This window comes from Pteropus medius, unplaced genomic scaffold, assembly GCF_902729225.1.
Source record: "Pteropus medius unplaced genomic scaffold, Ma_sr-lr_union100, whole genome shotgun sequence".
Lineage (NCBI taxonomy): Eukaryota > Metazoa > Chordata > Mammalia > Chiroptera > Pteropodidae > Pteropus > Pteropus medius.
The window spans coordinates 50,439,239-50,462,314 of NW_024349800.1; the positions used below are offsets into that span (position 1 = coordinate 50,439,239).

At 36.1% G+C, this 23,076-nt stretch overlaps 1 protein-coding gene across 1 annotated transcript in view; it reads right to left on the reverse strand.

Annotated features, from left to right (window-relative positions):
- Positions 1-4,293: 4,293 nt before the first annotated feature.
- RAB10 (RAB10, member RAS oncogene family) overlaps positions 4,294-23,076 on the reverse strand; it is a 57,640-nt gene continuing 38,857 nt past the window's right edge. The window contains exons 3-6 of the mRNA XM_039887629.1: positions 12,947-13,085; positions 10,177-10,266; positions 9,096-9,197; positions 4,294-6,833 (exon numbers count right to left, since the gene is read on the reverse strand). Of these exons, the coding sequence (XP_039743563.1) occupies positions 6,750-6,833; positions 9,096-9,197; positions 10,177-10,266; positions 12,947-13,085 (415 nt within the window). The 3' untranslated portion in view covers positions 4,294-6,749. The remainder of the gene's footprint in view (positions 6,834-9,095; positions 9,198-10,176; positions 10,267-12,946; positions 13,086-23,076) is intronic.

Below are 23,076 nucleotides of genomic sequence, written 5' to 3' on the forward strand. Positions count from 1 at the left end.
ATCCTTTAATCCAGTCCCTGCCTGGCTTTCTCCCACCTTCACGTGATCTTCCCTCCCTTCCTTCCTTAATCTCGAATACATGAAAAAAACTGCAATTCTAAGAAGCATTTTTCTCAGTGTTTGATACCTTGCTTTCAGGCATCTCCCCTGTTTGGCTCAAATAAATTTTTATAAAAATCCTCTACAGGTTTAGGTGTTCTTATGTCACTAGGAGTCAAGATAAATTCTTGATTCTTTTATTTACCACTGGAGTAGGGGAGGTTTCATGGGCCCTTCAAATAGTGACCAATAAGAGGGTGTGTGTGTGTGTGTGTGTGTGTGTGTGTGTGTATGTGGTGGTGGTGGTGGTGGTGGTGGTGGAGCGTCACTGTGCATCCAAGGATTTAAACGTGTTTGTTTTGGCTCAAAATGTCTTCTCTTTGGCTATAGTGGGTCTCTTCTAGTCTCCCAAGTGACAGATCTTTAGATTTTGAGGATTGCTCTCTGATGTGACACGATATTTTTGGCTTATCTTACACATTTCCATCATCTGCCATTTCTTCAAGAAGCCCTGGTTTCTTTCAGTGTGAAAAAGGCCCAGGCTGTCGTAGGCTTCATAGAGCATAAAGTGAATCACCTTGCTCACTCGCTATTGAAGTGTGCAGACCCCTGAGTTTCAGCCTCTGCTCTCGAATTGGCTTGCACAGCCTTCAGGTACCTGCTGGTTATTTTGGAGTTCTCAGATCCATCAGATGTCCCGCTGCTTTTCTTTTCTTCTGCACAGATACTGATATTATGCAGCTCCTATTTGTCTGAGGTTTGTCCTTACCTGCATGTGTTTGGGGGCTTTGTGGGAATACCTTGTCAACTAGTTTTGCTATCCTATTTGTTTTTATGAAGGGAGTGATGCAAAATGAAAAATCATGCCACTGCTACCACCTTCTTCTAAAAACTCAATTTTACTATCCTCTTAATAAATGTCCTCCACTGTTTCAATTAGCCAACGTTGGTTTTTACTGTTTGCGGCTAAGAACCAAAATTGATAGAGGCGTGTTAATTAAGCAAAGGGCTGGTAGAAGCAATGAATTTGCTGTTTCTGAGGCAGTTTTAAGGCTTGTTTTGAGGCCTACAAATGGCTGAGTGGATTTGTGAAGCATTTTGGTGGAAAGTTAAGGCTGTTAACAGCAGACAGCTAGGGGGCTGCAGGTCCTCCACTGCTCTATCAGGTCAGCTCACTGCAACCATGACAGATCCTTGCTGCAGGCAATGAGACCACCTGAGCAGGGGAATGGGGCATCCAGAAGATTAACATTCTGATCAGTATAAGATGGACTAGGGGTTTGTGAGGGAGACCGACGCTAGGTGATTAGTTAGGAAGTTAACGCAGTGTCTGGAAGAGAGGCGCAAGCACCCAGCAGAGCAGTGGAAATGCCAAGGGGAAGATGTGAGCTAATGTGAGAAAACTGAACAGCACTAGGTGACGCTGGGGAATAGTCATCAGTAGTTGAGGTCTCAGAGCCGGGTGGCTGGAAAATAAATAAGTGAAAAAATATTAATGTAACCACCCACGAGTGACTTTGAGTTTAAACTGGAAAAGCGATCCCTACCCTAAGAACTTATTCTTTATACGATTCTCTTCCAACATTTTCCTAGGCAATTCCTTAGGCCTGTTAGGAAAAACAGAGGTTAGCCTGTGCTGATTGAGAGGAGTGAATAGTTTACAGTCCAGTGTTCTCAAAGCTGCAGTAGTCTGGAGGACACCAAAGTCCAAAACAGCAGCCTGTACCCTATAGATTACTTTGATCTCTCTCGTCCCAGTGAGCTGGCCTGGAGGAAGTATTGCTCAGCTGGCATCTTCAATCACAGGTAATTTCACTGTAACATCTGCCTTCGAAATCTTCCAGAGCTAAGTTGTTTCTGTGATCGACATGTGACACTTCTGGCATTTCATTAGAGGCACAAGGTGAAAGGGCCTCTCCTTTGAGTCCTATCATCTTCAAAGTAATTTCAACTCCGCTATATGCACTTGTAGTGTCTAAACCAAATGGGCCTTTTTCACTTAACACAAAAACTCTGCACTTCAAGCACTCACCTAAGAGCTCAATGTGGGACTGACTACGCTGTAATTCCAGTCAAGAGACCAACTGAGGCCATTTCACAAGCTAACTGGAATGTTAATTACTTTAAGAAGCAATAAATTATCTATAGCATGTCAAATTACCATAAAGCTACAAACCTAGACTCTGTTATTTAAGCTCCCTATAGAAATGTCACCAGTTTACAATTTACTTTTGCATTTTTACTGAAATTCAAGGATAGAGGAATTCAAGTATATGCATTTTTATGAACTTGCATTGGAGATCTTTTTACCTTGTAGTTCTACTAAACTGAGTATCTACTGTTAATGGTAGAAATTTCTGAAAACTGCTAGATTTTCTTTCTTTACCACTATGCTCTAACTAGATGTTCTAACAGGAATACACCACCTCTCCATTTATTATGGTGCTAGAAATCTCAGACCTAAATCCAGCATCCCAGAAAATCTCAGGGCCCTCATCTCTTCCATGGCCCTTGATCTTCTAGCAAGTCACACTGTACTAGTCATTTATTAACTATCTCACATCCACCTGGGAAGTTGGCACAAACTATACCCCGCTGCCTTCTTTCCCCTCCTCTATACTTTGAGTTGTTTCACCACCATTACTTGTTGGCGTAGCCATTAATAAGCAACGAAAGACCCCTTCAAAGTTTGGCCTCAGAAAGCCAATTAAGACTATTCTGAAAAACTGCATTATTGGTTACTTTTAGCCAAAAGACTGAAGTAGGAGGAGACAAAATTAGCAAGGTGGTGACGGTTAATAAGGTTCAAAGCAAAAACAGTAGTAAATTGAGCTGACTTTTCAAGGGGGGCATTACTCTGTTAGAAGGTACAAAAAAGTTAGGCTAAATGGTTAACTAGAGTACACACTAGCACCTTTCTGTTGGCTCTGGCTCATGTTTATTACCCCATTACATTATGACCAAACCTTAGGACCTTATCCCAAGAAACCGCTGAGTGAATGGATGTCAGGCTTGGTTTCAAAATCCAACTCCAGCACCAAGTGGCAGTGCAATCTTAAGTAATGTTTCAAATTTTGTAAAACAGGTACTACGTCAGGTTGTTGATGACATAACTCAAAGAACATAGGAGTGCCACAAGCACCTAGCAGGCTTTTTCGTTAAAAAGTGTCTTTCTTCTTATTCCCTTGGACTTTAACCCTGCATTGCCCTCTGCCATCATTTTAGTTGGGTCCTATTCAAATCTCAATTAACAACTTCCTGTGTCATCTCTAGAACGTTTTAATTTCCCCTCTTCAACCCATCTAGACTTGTTTTCCTCACAATGCTCTCACCACTCTGGAGGGCTTACCAAGTCTCCCCATAATGTTATATTGTCCAGCTGGACTTCTCACATAAGCTTGTTTCTGATTTGTTGTGGGTCCTTCATATCCTCCCCTTGCCCTCAACCAGTCATTACAAATCTAAGAACCAATTCAGGTTCCTCCCATCTCAGAAGAGCCACCCCAACTATTCTTGCCCAACTGCACTTGCTCTCCTGTCAATACAGTACTTAAAATCTGGATCACAATTATTTGGCTCTTGTCTATGCTTAGCTGATTATTAATTGTTTTTGCTTTCTATACTAGATTTCCACACATTTACAGATGTTCTATTTTCCTGTACAAATCTCAAGAGCAGAATCATAGGACCCACTATAGACACAAATCAGAAATACGCTGAAGGGGAGTGGATAGGGAAGTATCACAAACACTCCAGGTGATTCCTGTAAACACTACGGTATGAGAAACCTTCTACATGTCATCCTTCTAGCAGAGATAATCTTGTCAACAAACATTCATTTATTGACTAATAAGGCCTCAATACATGATTAAACATTTCTTTCCACAATACTAGATATTAAAAAGCTGTCTCTTATGGTTCACAAAAAAAGTAGAAAATATTTTAAGATTTTCAGGTAAAAAGAGTCACTGATAAAAAGATTCGTCCCCTCCAGTATTGTTAGCTGGGATGTGAACTTGAATTGTGGTGCCTCTTTTGACACTAGGGTGAATCTGCTTTAGTGTCCTGGAGATAATTATTTTTTAATGTAGTTTCTGATCTAAGATAGTTCCTGAAATTGCCTTCCCAGTTATCCCTAGGTTGAGGAAGTTATTTCTCTTCTATTTCTGCCCTCTAATATTGTTTGCTATTCTGCATTATTTTCCAAAGTAATCCTCCATCTTCAATTCCATAAATAAAAACCAAGCCACACAGTTGGAAATCAAGTTTTGTTTTTATATGAACAGAAATAGACCATCTAGAAATATTTCAGTTTATTTAAATTGTTAAGTAGAATATGAAACCGAATTTGTAGCTAGTACCAGAGAATGGACTTAACTGTTTGGTATTTAATGAGAACAGCTTCTACACAGGATCCCAAGAGACTTACAGAAAAAGGGGCGAAGCCCTAATATTAAGCAAATAAAACTCATGTTTCAAACAGGTTATACAAAAATTGATTTACACTCCATTTCCCTTTTTTTTTTGATATTTAGAAAGTGCAGATTTAACAAAAGGTAGCCATATCCTTTCTATGTACAATGCCGATTATAATTATGCAAACAACGAAACTGTCAGTCTGTTACCCAAAAATCCCAGTGTTTAGCTCTCAAACCTTAAGTCACTGACTGAATTGAATAAGGATTAAAGGTTAAAAATAAAAAAGCTACTGCCACATTCCAGATAAAGGAAAGCAACAAACACATTAAAATTAATCTAACAACAGTAGGTTTAACCTAAAACTTTTCAAGAAGCTTAACATCATTTCATTATTATTTTTAGTGGAAAAAAAGGGATTATTTGGCAATGCTGCTTTTACTAGTAGTAAACAATGATAGAGTCAAGTGAGGGAAAAACCTAAGAACAACCACCAGTGAGGCATATAAAATTGTTTTTAGGGCACTATCTGAAAAATTCATGGATGTTCATAGCAGATATGTCCCTATGTTGTTTATTTATGTGAGCCAAGAGGGCATTAAAATGCTATCCACGACACAGAAAGACTTTTCAATGGAAGCTGCTGTCCTAAACTCAGCCTCTGCTAGAAATGAATCATGCTATTCACAATTATTTCAACAAAGGTATCATCTTAGGATGCTAGCAGCGTAGCAAACTTAACTTACCCTATCCTAATGATAAGCAATGAAGCAAAACTAAGAGAAATGAAGTGAAAAAAGGATAGGGTTAGAGATATCTAGAGATCCTATCTTTACATGGAAAGCCTTTTGATGTCCTTTTTCCAAATCCATGGTAATACAAGTGTTCCGAAGGGATGTGAAGAGTGGACTTAAAATTAATAATATACTAAAGTATTTCTAAATCTTAAGGTAAAGATAACTTAACACTGAAAAAGTGTTCTTCGAAGGCCAAATCTCAATATATTTGGCAAACATGTAAATAAATTTCACTCCTCCTTCCCACCTTTTTAAAAACAACCTTTACTGGGCTACCAAACTGCTAGAGGAGTTGCCAAAATGGAGACTACTTACTCAATTTTAGGTTAAGAGATTTATTCTAGGAAAGCGAATAGGCTATACACCTAATTAGAAAGACAAACCACAACACCCTCCAAACACTAGTGCATGCAATTAACTCTTCCATTTCATAAACTCAATGGTTGAGACAGGAAGGGAACAGAGAGAGAAGGAGAAGAGGAACATGAACAAAACAGCAAATGAAGGGACCTGGGAGTGAAGTCTTAGGGAAGAGACAAAATAAGGGGAAGACACAATTAACTGACATTTGGACAGTAGGCAGTTAGAATTTCCTTTAAGTTTACTTAGCAAGTTAAATCAGTGCTTTATGTTAAACTTGACAAACCTACTAGTTTGCCCCTTTCATTTTTAAATAACTCATACCATGGGGTGGTGGGGAGAAAGAAGCAAATAAAGCAGCATGCAGGAAGACAAGACACAAGGAAAAAGTGGCCAAGAAGAACCTGTGGCAGGAATAGTTTTAATATCAAGGCCACTTAAAATGAGATTCAGCAAACCGAAGCTATCATTATCCTTTGTCCTCAATTAACTACTTTGAAAATTACAGCCAAGCAAACCACAAACATTTTAATGGTTTATATTCGGATGATATGTCTCCTGCACATGCTTCCACCAAAACAAAAAAAAAGGGAAAACCAAAGAAATTCCTTTCCACATAAGGCACAGGACAAAATTAACCCCATTTACATATTCAAGGCGAAAATGAGTGTTTTCCTGGCTTTCGTTTGTTTCTTTTGCTATTACACGTCTATAGAATATAGGGACTCAAGCACATTATCCATGACAGAAAATTCCACTGTTGTACAAAATAAAATTGTTAATTCTAACTTTTATTCTTATACAATTTGCAGAATAGAATTGAAATGATTGCTGTAAGTTTTAATGTTGATAAGAACTGGACTATAATACAAGTGAAATGCAGTGGTGAGCTGAGCAGGTACACTTAAAAATGAAGTCACCGACATGATTTTTCTATACATTTTTTTTTTTGTTTAAAGAAAATTATAAAGTCAGCAAGCAGTCACAGATGAAAGAAAAAATAAAATAGGTGAACTGGATAGTTAAGATGAGGAACAAAAATATCTGTTTTAGAGTTAAAAATGGACAGAGTGGTTAACTTTGCAGCAAGAGGAGAAAACAGGGTGGTGGATGGCAACTGATGGAACAGGAGACCGCTCAGCAACATTTGCTCTTCCAGCCTGTCACGCCTCCTCCACTGCTGATATCTACATTTTCACTGTTGGGCTCTTTTACAGGGGTCTGGAACAAACACACAAGGAAAGTAACCCATGAAAAAACACTGCTATGGAAAAAAATCAAGATTTAACAGAAATATTCTTATAAATGTTAATTTATGTAACAAAATGCAATCAGTCACGAGATAGGTTTTCTTCTCCGTGCAAAGAAAAGATTTGGAAGCTTTGTTTTTGGTCTTCGTTTTGCCTGCTCTCTCCAAGATGTGAAATGTCTAGAGGCCTCCTGGCATTTCTTTATAAAGCTGCTTTGAAATCTTCTCTGCCCTAACACTTCTGCATAGAAGTTTTGTTATCTCCTAGCCCTGACCCCTGAGTATTTAGTACTTGAAAAGCATTATCGAGTATATGCATACAACCAATTTGGGGTCACGTCTAACTTCAGAAAAGTGAAACAGCCCTTTTCTGTTTAGTTACTTTTGAGACTGAAGCTCAGTACAATTTTTCTTTTTATCAACTCAGGAGAGAAAGTACTGCACAAAAAGTTGCCAGTCAGAAATCATTACTGTATTTCACAACTAATGTTAAGCAAATTTACATTTGATGTTTTAACTCATATTACTACACTGAATGGTGGTATGTGTATGGGAAAAAAATGTAGCCTCATATTTGGGCCACCTACATGGGGAAGACACTGGACTGATGTTTACTTATTGATGCATCCATATTTTTTAACCTTTAATATAACAAGGAAGATCTACCTCACTGGGACGCAGGTTATATAATGACTACATAATGCCAAGATTGGTGAGATCAAGGGACACAGTATAGACAGAAAGAAATAAAAAACAATGAAGACCAAAAAAATGCAGAAAGAGAAAGAACGCAGAGACAAGAACATTTCAACGAGTTTTGTGTTAACTTCTGTAAATACTGAAATAATTTTTCTTTGTGACCTGCCAATCTCTAAAATACAAAGTAGTTCCCACCAATCAGCCAGTCTGTCCATACCCCGCCCTCTTACCACTGTCACTCCCTGTGGAGTGCTCACTACTCAGAGCTAGGCATTACCCTTCCAAATCTTTATTTGCTAACTATAACCAAACGTGTCGTGCATACACATGTGGTTTGGTATTACAAATAATTTTAAAAAATAAGCTCACACTACATGTATTATATCTGAATTTGCTTTTTATTACTTAGTACTTTATAGATTATCAGGCTCAATATGCAGGATGGTGGCAGAAGTGGAAAGGCACAACTTTTGTAGTCACTCTGAATAGCAATAACTGATGGCTGTTTTACCCAGTTTGAACACTCAACCATAGATAACATTTTATTCTAAAAAATTAAGTTGCTTGGTTTCTCAGAAATTTCACTAGATTTTTATTTGATATATACCACCTCTAGTTTGTGTTTTATATATATATTTTTTAAATTTTCAGGTTGATTTTTGAAAAAATTACTAATATTTCAAATATAAAAACAGAAAGGTTACCAGAAGCAATTAAATTTTCTCCTATATAATATCTGCTTCTCCTTTAGGATTTGTGTCAGATTTTCTCTATTTTTATTTGCATATAAATATATCAGAGATTGAAAGAGAATTCAGGACTCATAACCAAACTATTTATTATATATACCTAGTCATTTGAAGAAAAATATGAAAATCAGATTTCTCAATTTTGCTACAAGTCACTTGTACTGGCAGGTTTGGGGATTCACAAACTCAGAAACTAACCTGAAGGTAAAAAGAATTCCCCGAGATCACATTTTCAGAATTTTTTTTTTTTTTACATCCCAGGTTGAAATGATTGGCTAAATGAGATTTGGGGATGGACTGTTTATTCAGTATATAATATATTCATGACCCTTACTTGAACATTTGATAATGACTACACATTAGTGCTACAGTATCACTATATGTATAGTGATATATGTAACAATAACTACATAATAGATTGACCACTTATTTTAAATTTAAAAAATTTATCTATGGGAATGCAAAGGATGTATAGCAGAAATAAATCAAAAAGTAAACAAGAGCCACAACACAATGGACCAGACAGCTAGAAAAAAAAGAGCAGGAAGCTGGGGATTAGAGGGTGAATGTGGGAGCTTGGAATACTGCTGTCACTATTTCTAGATGGCTTTCAGCTCCTCGAGTTCCTTACTTCACTTTGAAGGATTAGATATTGATGATGGATAAACAATTTGAAACAATACTACCCAAACCCAGTTTCTGTATGTAAATCCAATACTTTCGAAAAGACTAAATGTACAATTAAGACATTGGGCACCTTAGCAGTAAGTAAAGACAGGAACTTACCTTTCGAAGGATATCTTCAGCTAATGTGAGAAAGGCCTTTTCGATGTTTATATTTGCTTTTGCACTAGTCTCGAAAAATCTAATACCATGCTCTCTTGCAATCTAAAATAGAAGCAAAATATCATAAAATTATCAAATATAGATCGCCATCTTACAGGAAATAGTAATATTATTCTAAAGGCAGTCTCAACTAGGTTAAATAAAACAAACATCATTTCAATGGGTCAAGATTAGACCAGTTAAGTTATTTCAAAAACAAACAACAAACAAACAAAATGAAAGAATCCTCTCTTCACTCCAGGAGTGTATCTCAGATAGTCTAAAAGAGGTATAGCTGATGCTTGAACAACGCAGACCCACTTAAATGTGGATTTTTTCAGTAAATACACACTCGGCCCTTCATATCCCTGGGTTTTGTATCCATGGATGTGGAAGGTCGACTCTATGTGCAAACTTAAGAGAAGTTCCAAATGACCTAAAGCAGTACCTAATTTCTGCTGTCACAGGCTACTGCTTGTCAAACTATGGAATCATATATACATATATTTTTAAATTTATTATTATTATTTATGCCTACAGCACCTGGTCTTCCTAGGGTCTCCCATCCAAGTACTAATCAGGCCCGACCCTGCTTAGCTTCTGAGATCAGACATCGGGCTTGTTCAGGGTGGCATGGGCTGTAGACCATGGACCGTGGCTCCACTGAGGCATAAACCCAGGACCTTCTGTGTGAAAAGCAGACGTGCTAACCGCTACAGTATGGAACCACGTCCTGGAATCATATTAACTAATACATTTCTTTAAAGTTTTAAATTAAAATAACTGAGAATCACTGATTTATATTTCTCCCTCTTTGTAATTTAAACAAGGTTAAAAATTTAATTCTCTAAAGGTTTAGTTCTCTTATACCTGTTGAATATGTCAAAAAAAATTCACTTAAATGATAAGCTACTGTTTCCAACAGTACTTAACAATGTAAATGGCTCAGCGCACGCCATTACCACTACTGTAAAAACAATCAAAGGCAACACTATCTTCACAAGGAAAAGGCAGCACATTAGCTTCACTCAGAGCTTTTTACCTGTTCTCCTTTTCCTTTAGGTACAACTCTTTTATCATCCATATCACACTTGTTTCCTAGTAACATTCGTTCCACATCTTCATTGGCGTGCTAAAACAGAACACAAATTTTATTAACACACTACCATGAATTATGGCTTAATAGTCCCCTAAAATGACTTTTTCTCAACTTATGGTGTCATTTCAATAGTCTGAAAGTTTTAAAACAATCACCCTGAAACCAACTCATGCTAAAACACAAATTCTTAAACTACCTAGAGAAACACAATTCCAAAGACTTGTCAGATATTATTTTCCAATTATATAAGGTTGTCTAGTTCTAGATTTATTGAACTTGCTTACTGGTTCTAATAGCTAATTTTTTGGTGTGTGTGTGGAATCCTTAGGATTGTCTATACACAAGATCACATCATTTATAAAGAAGAGTTTTACTTTGCAATCTCAGTAACACTGGTTTTTTCCTTTGCCTAACTGCCCTAGCTAGACTCTCCAATACAATACTAAACAGCAGTGGCCAGAGAAAGCACCCTTGTCATGTTCTTGATTGTAGGGGGCAGGTATGATGTTGGCTGTGGAATGTTCATAGATGTCCTTATTAAGCTAAGGAAGTTCTCTTCTATTTCTAGTTTGTCGAGTGTTTTTACCAAGAAAGGGTGTTGGATTTTGTCAAATGTTTTCATCTGTGTCTGCTGACATGATCGTATAGTTTTTGTCTTTTACTATTCTAATGTATTACATTGTTTTCAAATGCTGGACCACCATTGCATCCTAGGTAAATTCCTCTTGATTAAGATATATAATTCTTTTTAAAAAGTTGCTGCATCAACTTATCTTCCTTTCATTTAGTTTAAGTTTTAATTTCTACAACAAAGATAGGCAAAGCTAATCGCTTATGTCAGAAAAACAGATTTTCTTTTTTAATGGCTGGATTTTACATATCTTAGAAACAAGCCATCTAGCCTTCCAAGTTAAGTGTATAAAACAATGATATAATAAAAAACATGTATTTGGTGTTTGTCCCCATTCTAGGCACAGTAGTCTAAATTTCCTTAGAGATAGGACTGTCTTTTGTCTTTCATAACAGGCCCCTTTCTAACTGAAGTTTATGCTAATAAAGGATGCATGGTAAGGCTCCCACAGCGCTTCACAATGGAGGATGGTCACCAGAGGAACCAAATGTGTGATCAAGGGTTGGAACTTTCAGGCCTCCCCCGACTACCATGAGGTGAAGGGGGCTGGAGATTAAGTTTAGCCACCAAAGGCCAATGATTTAATTAACCATACCTATGTAATGGAACCTAAATTAAAAAGGAACCAATGAGGTTTGTGAACATATCAAGGTGCCAAGAGTGTGACATGCCAAGGGATAGCATGGAAGCTCTGATTTCCCCAACTCCCATACCTTGCCTATGCAACCCTTCCATCCAGCTGAGTCTTATCTTTCATAATAAAATTATAAGTATAGTGCTTTCCTGAGTTCTTTGAGTCATTTTAGCAAACTATTAAATCTTCAAGGGGGTTAAGGGAACCCTCAAATTTGCAGCCAAGTTAAATAGAAGTGTGGGTAGCCTGGGAAACCCAAGTCTTGCATTTAAAGGAAGGGCAGTATTGTAGGACCGAGTCCTTAAATCTCTGGAGTCTCACACTAAGTTTGGGTAGTTAGTGTCAGAATAGGATTAAATTTAGGACATCCTGTTGATGTCACAGAATCAGGAAATGGGATGTTGCTGGAGCAACACTGCAGAGTATCTACATAAATTGCTCTTATTACACATGCTACTTGGCCAAACCACTTTTAAAATAAAGACTAAGGAAATCCAAAACAGAGCCTTTTTTGTTTCAATATCTGTGTATTGCCGTTTCTTAAATACTAACAGATTTCTCCTTGAAGATTTCATGTAGCAATGGAAAAGTTATTAATGAGCCCTTAGGATTTCTGCCATTGAAGATATCATTAACTTGGCTCTAATACTGGCTTAAGACTTGGTCTTGTGTACCTAGCCAAAACTTATTTAAGGAGTTAGTCTTAATGAAATTCAAAATCTAAAAGTCAGCAATCAGATATGAAAAATAATCCCAACAAAAAACTACTTATGCTGTACACAGAAACAGACATGCTTGACATACAACTTTACCTCAGAAAAACTGACATCTTCAAACACAATGATATGGCACTATTTTCTTGGTTAAGTTTTTATTGTATTAGTACTCTGTAGCTTTCAAAATGTCTAGAAGTGATCTGACATTTCTGTAACTTAAAAATAAGTTTTAAAATTACTGCTGAAATGTAATCCTTTCACTCAATAAAAATCTACCAAGAAAGAATTCATTTAGAGAGGTGTGCAAAAACATCGGTTGCTTCTATTTGGGGCCATCTTATAAGATGGCTGTACAGAGTTTTGTGGTAATTTAGTAACTGCCTTGAATGAGGTTCTAGATAGACCTGCCCCAAAATTTAAGGAAAAGGTAAAAGAAAACAAACATAACATATTTGGAAGCAGAAATGCTCAATAATAATGACTTCAGGAAGTGAGCAGCGGGCCAGCAAGTGAAGCTTCATCTGTATTTGCAGCTGCTCCCCAGCGCTAGCATCCCCAGCGCTAGCATCCCCGCCTCAGCCCCATCTCAGATCATTGGGCATTAGATTCTCATAGGAGCATCGGTCCATGGTGCCAAAAAGGTTGGGGACTGCTGAATTAAAATACTTTTTCTTCTCAACTAAGCACACAAATGTTTGTTTACAAAAGGTTTATGCAATTTCTAGGTCTTACCTCATCTATATTTCTAAGCCATTTGCTGATGTTTTCAAAACTTTTACCATTGGTGATGTCATATACTAGCATGATACCCATTGCACCTCTGTAGTAGGAAGTTGTGATGGTGTGAAATCGCTCCTGGCCTGCCGTATCCCTAAAATAAAGAGCAATAATTTGTATTGAGCATTTCGATATTACTATACTCTGGACAAAACAGAATAGTTTGGTAAGACATACAGAGATTAAAATACACTATATGCCATAATGCAAAACAGAACCATGATTCATTTAATTATTAAATGGCAAACTATTATGGTTATTCAAAAACATATGTGTATATAAAGCTTTTTAGTTAAAGGAAAATTAATGACCTAACTATACTGAATAAAAATCTGGAAGAGAAAACCGCAAAAAGTGACATATAAAACTCTTACAGTTATTTAAAAATGAACATTAGCAAGGATGATAAAAACCCTGGGAATTCCATTTTTTTAGTGATCTAGTTCCATAACACAAAACCATGTGGAATTTTTAGAAAATTAAAGGAGTGTATCATAAGATAACCACATTTACCTTTACAATAATTTACAAAAAGTTGTAAAGATAATCTGATTTATAAATAGTAAGATAAAAATGTGTAAATAGTATTTTTAATGCCTTCAAGAAAATGATTTAAGACATATTTTGCTCTGGTAATTTTTCCCTCGTTTGTATCACCAATTCCTTCCTTTTATGATCATTCTCATTAACATATATACGTGTTTTATGTTCCCTATCTTTTCTATAAAAGCAAAATTAAAACAAAAAACCCCACTCTCAACCTCATATCCCTCCAACTAACATTGCATTTCTATTCTTCCCAGCAAATTTTTTTTAAACTTTTATTTCAAAATAATTATAGCTTCACAGGAAGTTACAAAAACAGTAGAAAGAAGTCCTGTGTACCATTCACCCAGCTTTCTTCAACGGTAACATCTTACATCACTGTACAAAAGCAAAACCAGAAAATTGACATTGGTACAATCTATAGACCTTAAAGTTCTCTTAACATGCACTAAGTGTGCACGTGAAAAAGCAATTCTTTACTGAATTGCTTTTGCACCTCTGGCAAAGATGCGTAGGCTGTGGTTTAATCTACTTCTGGGTTTTTTATTCTGTACCAATGACCTGTGTCTATGTTCCCCTCCAAAACCATACTGTCTTGATTACTGTAGCTAAATAAAGATCTAAAACCAGATAGACTGATTCTTCCCACTTATTCTTCTGTAAGAATTATTTTAGCTATTCTAGCCTTTCCATGTAAATTTTAGGACAAGCTAGTCTATACCTACAAAAAACCTTCTCAACAAACTTCATTAAAGAGTTATCTCTAGTATGTCTCCCCAAATTAACTCCTCAACCAATTCTAATCTGACTGCAATTTCTACTACTTTACCAAGATTGTTCTTCTGAAAAAGGTCTCTAATAACCTCCTGATTGTCAAATCCAATACCTACTTTCTTTTCATATATTTTAATCTTTCAGCAGGATTCCACACAGTTGACCATTTTCTCTTCTTTAAACATTATATTCTCATGACTGTGTGGATACCATTCATTTCTGCTCTTAGTTTTATGGCATTGGCTGCTCATTCTCATTATCTCTTGTTGACATTCTAACATTCAAAGATGTAGAAGCTGACATTCTCTACATAATAGCCTGAGTGAACTTCTTTAAATATGTCTGACCATGTAATTTTTCTAATTAAAACTTCCAATAGCTTCAATGGGGGAAAGAATAGGGTTTTCAACAAATGGAGCTGAAACAACTGGATATCTCCATGCAAAAGAATGAAGCCGGACATCCACTTCATACCATATGTAAATATTAATTCAAAACAGATCTTAAGACCTAAATGTAAGCTAAACCTATAAAACTCTTAAAAGAAAACATCTTCATGATCTTCAATTTGGCAACTGTTTCTTAGATGTCACTAAAAGCACAAGCAATAAAAGAAAAAATAAATAAACTGGATTTCATCAAAACTAGAGTTGTCCTTCTATGGACACTATCCAGAAAGTGAAAAGAAAACCCTCAAAATGGAAGAAAATATCTGCGAATCACACATTTGATATAGAACTTGTGTATCCAAAATATATAAAGAACTCTTACAACTCAACAATAAAGGACAAATGTCCCAATTAAAAATGGGCAAAGGATCTGACATTTCTCCAAAGATGCACAAATGGCCAACGAGCCCATGAGTGAATGCTCAATAGTCATTAGAGAATTGCAAATCAAAACCACAATGAGATACTACTTCATATGCACTAGGATGACTATAATAAAAAAGCAAACTAACACAATGGTAAGACTGTAGATAAATTGGAACCCTCATACATTGTTGGTGGGAGTGTAAAAAGATGCAGCCAGTTTGGAAAATAGTCTGGCAGTTCCTCGAAATGTTAAATATACAGCTAACATGATCCAGCAATTCTACTCCTAAGAATATAGCCAAAAGATATACATATACTCACACAAAAACTTACACATGAATGTTCATAACATTATTCAAAATAGCCAAAAAGTAGAAACCACCTAAATATCCACCAATTCATAAATGGATAAAAAAAATGTGGAATATAGATAAATGGAATATTATTCAGCCATAAAAAGGAACATGGTGAACTTTGATTAAGTGAAAGAAACCAGACACAAATGACCACATTGTATGATTCCATTTATATGTGATGTCCAGAATAGGAAAATCTAGAGACAGAAAGCAGATTAGTGGTTGCCCTGACTGAGGGGTTTGGGCAAGACGAGTGGCGGATGCTTAAAGAATACAGAGATCGAGGAGATCTCTTCATGAGTTATATAAATGTCTAATTACTATGCTATACACCTGAAACTAATACAATCATGTCAACTGTAATTGGAAAAAAAAGTTTGTGTTTTTTGGGGGGGAGGTATAAAAATGTTCTAAAATTGTGTTGAATGGTGAATATACTTCATAAATATACAAAAGAACCCTATTTAACTGTACACTTTAAATGGGTCAATTATATGGTATAGGAATTATGTTTCAATAAAGCCATTACAAAAACAAATAAATGAAAAACATGACTAGGCTTAAAAGACAAAATTTCCAATGGTAATTCAGTATAACCAGAATCAATTCCAAAATCCTTACTCTGAGGTTTACAAAGTGTTACAGGATTTGGCTTTTCTCCAGCTCCCTAAATTTTGAAGCATTCGCTTTCCTGACAGCCTCAATAACATTTTTTACATGTTCTCAAATTCACAAGTTTGTTCCCACGTGAGAGCCTCTATATTAGCTGTTCCCACAGCCTGTATATAATTGGCTCTCCATCATTTTCACATTTTAACCATCACCCTGTCAATGAAGCCCTCTCTGATTACTCAATTTAGGTAGTCATCAGGCAGCTCTCCATTCCATCTCCTTATTTCTCTGCATAGCACTTATTACAAATTTATTTATTTACAGTTTGTCTCCTATGCCCTCTAAAATATAAGGTCTATCAAAGATCTGTCTGTCCACTGCAGAATCCACCACATCTACAGAGTAAATAAGCACTCAAATGTTTACTAATGAGTCAGTATTTAGGATATTACCTTGCAGGTTTCTTTATTAATTTTTAGAATCAAGGCATTCCAATTCCGTTACATGATCCTTAAAAACACACATTTTTAAAAAATAATTCTTATGTTACTAAATACAAGTAATCAGAAATATAACAGAACTACCAATACATTGATATTCTTTACATTCGATCTTGGTATGCAATTAAAATATTCATACATTTGCCATCTATCCATTTATCCATCAATTCAAATATGTACTGAGTGTCTACTGTGTGCTAGGCATTATATAAGAACACACATAGAACAAGGGTTTGGAATCAGACCCAGGTTCATCCCCAGGTTCCAATCCTTTCAGCTGAGTGACCTTAAAGGTATTTAATCTCCTTGAATCTTAGCTTTTTTATTTTTCATTCACAATTGAGAAATACAGTAATATTCTATAATTTATTTGTTATGGATAACCCCAAAGCAATCTGTACTATAATATGCAAAGATGCAATAATGTCATTGTGTGATTAAAAATTTAATTGTGTTTTCAAGATGTTCTAAGTCAAAACCATTTCTGCAGATGTGCTATCATATTCGGAGCTCTGTCAAGTTATTATCTGTGTTTAAGCTGTACTCAAATGTGCTTCATTGGAAAACCTTACCTTTGCCTGCAGCTTATTTCTGTATAAGGGTAAAATGGTTTTTTATTTAGCCAAGTTAAAGACCTGGCTGGACTTTTCAATTTTTCAAAGAGAATCTCAGCACTGTCACTTGCTCATCTCATCTCAAAGTATGCAGATCTGCCCTTTAAAATAACACAAAATCCTTTTTTTCATTCTAGAAGCATTCACTGAGTAAATACTATATGCCAAACACTATTCTAGGCACTGGAGGAAAAAACTGTAAACAGAACAAAAATTCCTCCATTAATGGAGTTTATATTCTATTGAGGGTGATCAATCGATCAATCGAATGACTTTCTAAAATTATACATCTTGTGGAATTATACATCTTCACAAGTGAAAAGTGCCAAGAAGACAAAAAGTAAAGAAACTAGGAGCTGATGTTGGCAGTGGTCCAAACAAGTGAAATTTTAAATGGGCTGGTGAGGGAAGGCCTCAGTGAGAAAGTGAAGAGAATAAAATAAACCATACATAAAAATATCTGGAGGAACAGTGTTCCAAGAAGAGAGAAGAACAAGTGCAAAGGTCCTAAGGCATAGCTGAGAAATCGTAAGGAGGTCAATGTGGCTGGAATGGAGTAAGATCGAGGGAGGGGGGAAAGGGGGACAAGGTGGAGTGAAGATTGTGTAGGATCTTAATAGGCCTGTGCAAGAACTTCAGCTTTTCCTCTGAGTGAGACAGGAAATCTATTGGAATGTCTGTGAAAAGAAACAACCTGGGTTTAAAAGAATCATTCTGTTTACTGTGTTGAAAATAGGTGTGCATACAGAAGCAGAGTTAAGAGGTAACACAATACCTACTGAAAAAACTGCTAAAAGAATCACCATTTAAGAAAAACCATCTAAAAGACATGCTAACAATTCCTCTAGGCTGTATACTTAAATCAAGTTAAAACCCTAGGCGCGCGCGCGCACACACACACACACACACACACACTTTAAATTCTTAGACCACAATTTTTATCTCCATTTCTTAACATTATGTCAACTTAAGAATCATTACAAAAAGTAGCTTTATGAAACCTTATTCTGTATTTGTCATAATCTATCTTTTCCCTTTCCTTACATTATTTCTGTAAAGAATAATGCAATTATTGGGGGTAACCCTCCCTCGATCCTTTTGTTGCACTGGCCACTAAGAAGTTTATAGGTAAATTTTACAAATTAAGCATAATAAATGAGTTGCCCTTTAGAGACTGTGTATTTCCATCTTCCATATTTCACAATTCCAAATTGTTTTCTTTTATTAATCTTACCTATTTAGTTACAAAGTGCTTTAAACGGGTATAAATTCTATCATGAAAAAAATTAAAAATTTGTCTCATCCCAGTAAAAATAGTTTACTTCTTTTCAGAACTGGTAAAAAGTATAAATTACCTAATAATTCAAGCCCCCCAGAGAAGGGTTAAAGTTTCCTACCTAAAATCCAGGCCGGAAAAGTACTTATCCAAGACAAAGGGTGTACAGCACCTGGACTTCCAGTAGTGCCTAAGAGCTATAGTGTAGGAGGGATAGAAAACTTTCATTTCAATTTTTGTCAAAAGTAACAACAATTTAGGGAGAAGATCTAACACGGCACTCCACTATGAATACCACTCTCAGCACTGTCTAGCTATTATCTGCTCCCTTCTTCCCCATTCATTCACCTTACACAATTAGCAAATTATATACATACTTCAGTGTCATATCTATGACTAAATTCTCCACCTAGAAAGAACATACTGCAAAAGCAACTATTTAGCTAAATTTAAATCAACAGCACCTAGAAAGGTCTTATATTATAATGCTAGTTAGTTATTAAAAAATATATAAAAGATACAGAAATATTAATCCTCTCCCCAAAAGAAAGGTAATCACTATTAGGGTCAAAGTAAGTTTCTGTTTTGATCTATGGCATACCACTTTCATCTGTTCTCCTCCATCTTCCAAAATCTCTTATATCTAAATCTCTCCTCTTTTTATATTCTCTCCCAAAATCTCTTATATCTAAATCTCTCCCCTTTTTATATGCTACATTTTTTAAAGCTTTCTATATCCTATTTTCATTTATACATTCCATATGTTTACACTTTTCAACAGGACTGTATCCAATCCACAAGGTGATCCGGCTCTGTGACTCCTTGATCTCAAATTATCCTTTTCCTGAGTGCTGCTGGATCCTCATTACCAGCCCCTACCAACTGTTAATGCAATCAACAATTTACTTCAAACCAGAACATAGCCCTTGCCTCACTACTTGTAGGCTAACTGGCGACTCTTTGCCCAGGGCTAAAAATAGCCACAGATGCTTATTCATCAGCCAAACTATTTTTAGGTTTGCATACACACATACACCCAGGTCTAAGGACAGCAGGTTGATTAAAATAAACAAAAGCAGATGTTAAATATCTGAAGAGGAATTAAACACTGTTTATGTTCACAATATCTTTTTATGTCACCACAATATAGGTTTTTAAGCCTGTTTATAAAACTACTTGATTTTCCTTTATTAATTTTTTTCTTCTAAGCCTATGTATAATAATCAGGTTTCTTAAATTATAAACCATTGACAATAGAATTTTCCTTACATAAAACAGACACATAGTTAAGAAAATGTTCTGAAGTCCTACTTTTTTTCCCAGTGACATAAAAGAAGTGATATGTTCCTAGGAATTAAAATAGCTATTTCCTTAATTGTTAGTCCCACATGCAGGGTCAGAGAAACTGTGTATTCTAGCTGCTATTACGATCATTATTTTTAGTCTGGGCACTGACAGCACTATACCAGTCCAGAGACAACATCAATCTGCTCTGCAAGTCAGAGACCCCAAATTTCATAACTTTGAGAGTTTTTGGTAACATAACGAGTTGTTCTTTACTTTATAAATTAGGATGTCAAATTTCTCACTGAGTTTTATTTTAACAAGATATGGATTTCCTCAAAGATATGCAAAATACCATGAATTTAAATTATGCTTATCTTCATCCAAAAGAAAAAAAAAAAAGGTCCAAAGTCAAAAGCCTGGTTGATACCTGCCCTGCAGAGCTTATGCTGCTATAGGGACAGGAATAAAGCAAGTAAATAAATATACAAACTCAAACTGTGATAAATGCTAACAAAGTAAAGAGGGTGGTGTGATGAAGAATGGGGTAAAGGAAAGGGAGCAAGTAATCTAGATAGAATGATCGAGGAGGTCCTCTCTATAGAGGTAATGCTTAAGGTGATGAGAAGTATGAACAGAAATTAAAGTCATTCAGTCAACAAGTATTTATTGAGCATCTACATTTGCCAAGCTCTGTACCAAGTGGTGGTTACATAACCACAATTCAGAGAGATGGGACCCCATCCTCAAAAAGGTTATATTCTAGTGGGGGACAATAATAAATACATTTTAAAATATAGTTAAGTTTAGATACTAAAAAATACTATGACAAAGATAACCTAGGATAAATGTGATGATAGTGTCTGGAGGACTGGACTGCATTAGCTAGTCATCACACAAAGCCTCTCTCAGAGAGTGACACTGAATTGAGATATGAATGAGAGGACGCAGCAGGGCAAAGAGCTGATGAAAAGCATTCCAAGCAGAAGGAATAGTTGACATACAAAGGTGCTAAGATGGGGACATGTTTGGCATACTCAAGGGAGGAAAAAAAATGGCCATAGTGGCTGGAGCAAAACTGGTGAGAGACGAAACTGGTGAGGGCCGTAACCAGAACTTAGAGTTTTCAAAATCTATTTCTGTTGAAATGGAAAGCCTCTGGAATGGAGTGGTACTTCAGAATGCCGTCTAGTCAGAGGGAAGTGGGAGGTTAGGGGTTCAAGAGAGGTCTACAGGGCATATGCAAAAGTCCTAAATTGGAAAAAAATTTGCCATTTTCATGGAGTTGAAAGGAGATCCTTGAGAGGTAGACAAGGGGGCATACAATGAGGTCAGAAAGGTGGGCAGGGGCCCACTCCATAAACTATGGTAAGGAATCTGGATTTGGAATTTGGACTTTCATCTGAAGTGCAATGGAAAGTCAAAACAGTTATAAATAGGGGAAGGAATGACAACCATGGCCAGATTTATACTGAAGAAGGTTACTCTGGCTGTTATGTGGAAAAGTACTGCAAGAAGGTAAAAGAGAAATAAGGACCTGTTAGGACATTAAGAGACTATTGCAATTCAAAGAATAGGTAATGGTGGCTTCGACTAGGTGGGGTAACAATGGAATGGCAAATTATATATGGATTCTACATAAATTATATATGGATAGAATCAACAGGGCTTGCTAAACTGGATGCTGGGGTTAAAGGAATGGGCAGAATCAAGGATGACTCCCAAGTACCTGGCACTTTACCTGGAGGTAAATGGTTAATTCTTCTACAATTGGAAACTAACAATTTTTGGTGACTGTGTTGATGCTGCTGACAGTGGCAAGCATTTCTGACCCACCTCCAACCCTTAAAAACAAAAAGAAAAAGAAAAGGCTGACTTAAAGTAACTCACTATGGCTATTTTCCACTATTCTATGGAAAATACAGACAGCAAAAGATACTATAATGGAACTTTCTAGAGGTCTGGGATTTAAAAACCAGATACTTCTCTATCAGCCAAAGAAGCTAATTTTAGACCTACATGCATGTGCCTTGGCCAGGGTAAGACCCACCTCCATCCTTATGCAACAGATAGACTAAAAGACATCTGGAAAGAAAACAAGGGAAGATCATTCGAGTGAAGAAAAATATGACAAAACTTTAGCACAGGTTGAAGAAAGTTTCCAAAACTAAAATTCAATCACAGAACAGGAATTTTTTTTTCATACTGAAGCAAAAATCTGAATGTATTAAACTAGAGAAAGATAAAAATCATTATGCTTTCACTGACTTGGACCAGTTCAATAAAGTACACACCTTAAATTTATATATATCTATATATCATTGTGCTTTTTAGTAGTGAACGGAAGCAAAGCATTTGAGGACAGAGTTTTAAATTTCAATGTATCGTAACTTGGATAATGGGTTTTTCATGTTAAAAGCCTTCCTGAATTACTGTGGCATATCCTAGATCTCTTAACTTGGAGGTACATGACTTCTTTGTCCCTGGAATGTTAGCATGTCAACTCAGGCAAAGAAACAATCAGCTGGCATAATGCTAACCTCTTAAAAAAACTATTAATCACAAATTTTAACCAATCACTTATTTCTAATCCTTGTAGAAAAATGGGTATTTCAAATTAAAAGTCAGTTGTATACATGAAAACTTAGACTAAATATTTTCCTTCTGAAGTGTTTTATCCAGAGGTTCTATTAAAAATATCTAAATATTAAACAACTCTAAATTAAAAATGTTACCATTTATGTGCCATAATCAAGTTGTATAGGTATAGTAGAAATCTTTTCTAGATTAATCTCCAAGGCCACACTGGAGAACTAACTGTTCCAAAGAGCATCTTCTTAGGAAGGCTTTCCTTTTAAAAACAAAAGTTAGTTGTTACTGTTTACTTCTAAAAGCTGCAGAGACTACCATGATAAGAGGTGAGGAAATGTTTAAATCCACAAGGTCAAGAAACAGAAGGAAAGTCTGTGGAAGACAGTGTGTAGAGGGAGGAACAGGACAAATTTCTGGGGAAAAGTTTCATATATTATATATAGAAAAATATACCTGAAAAAATATTGTTTTGTGTACTTTTGTTTCTGTTATATATATATACTCACAGATACAGGTATATTGAGTCTCAAAGCCACAATGTAAAATGTATCTCTTACTGTCAAAAAAAGTTGAAAAAATTATTGACTTCAAGTGTGTAGAGGGAGTGCAGTTGAGAAGAGAGACAATCAGTGTGGCAGAGCTGAGGAGGGGCTTGGAACAAAAAACATTATGTAGGGCCAAGGCTGGCATAAGGCAACGGGCTTTAAAAAAAAAAA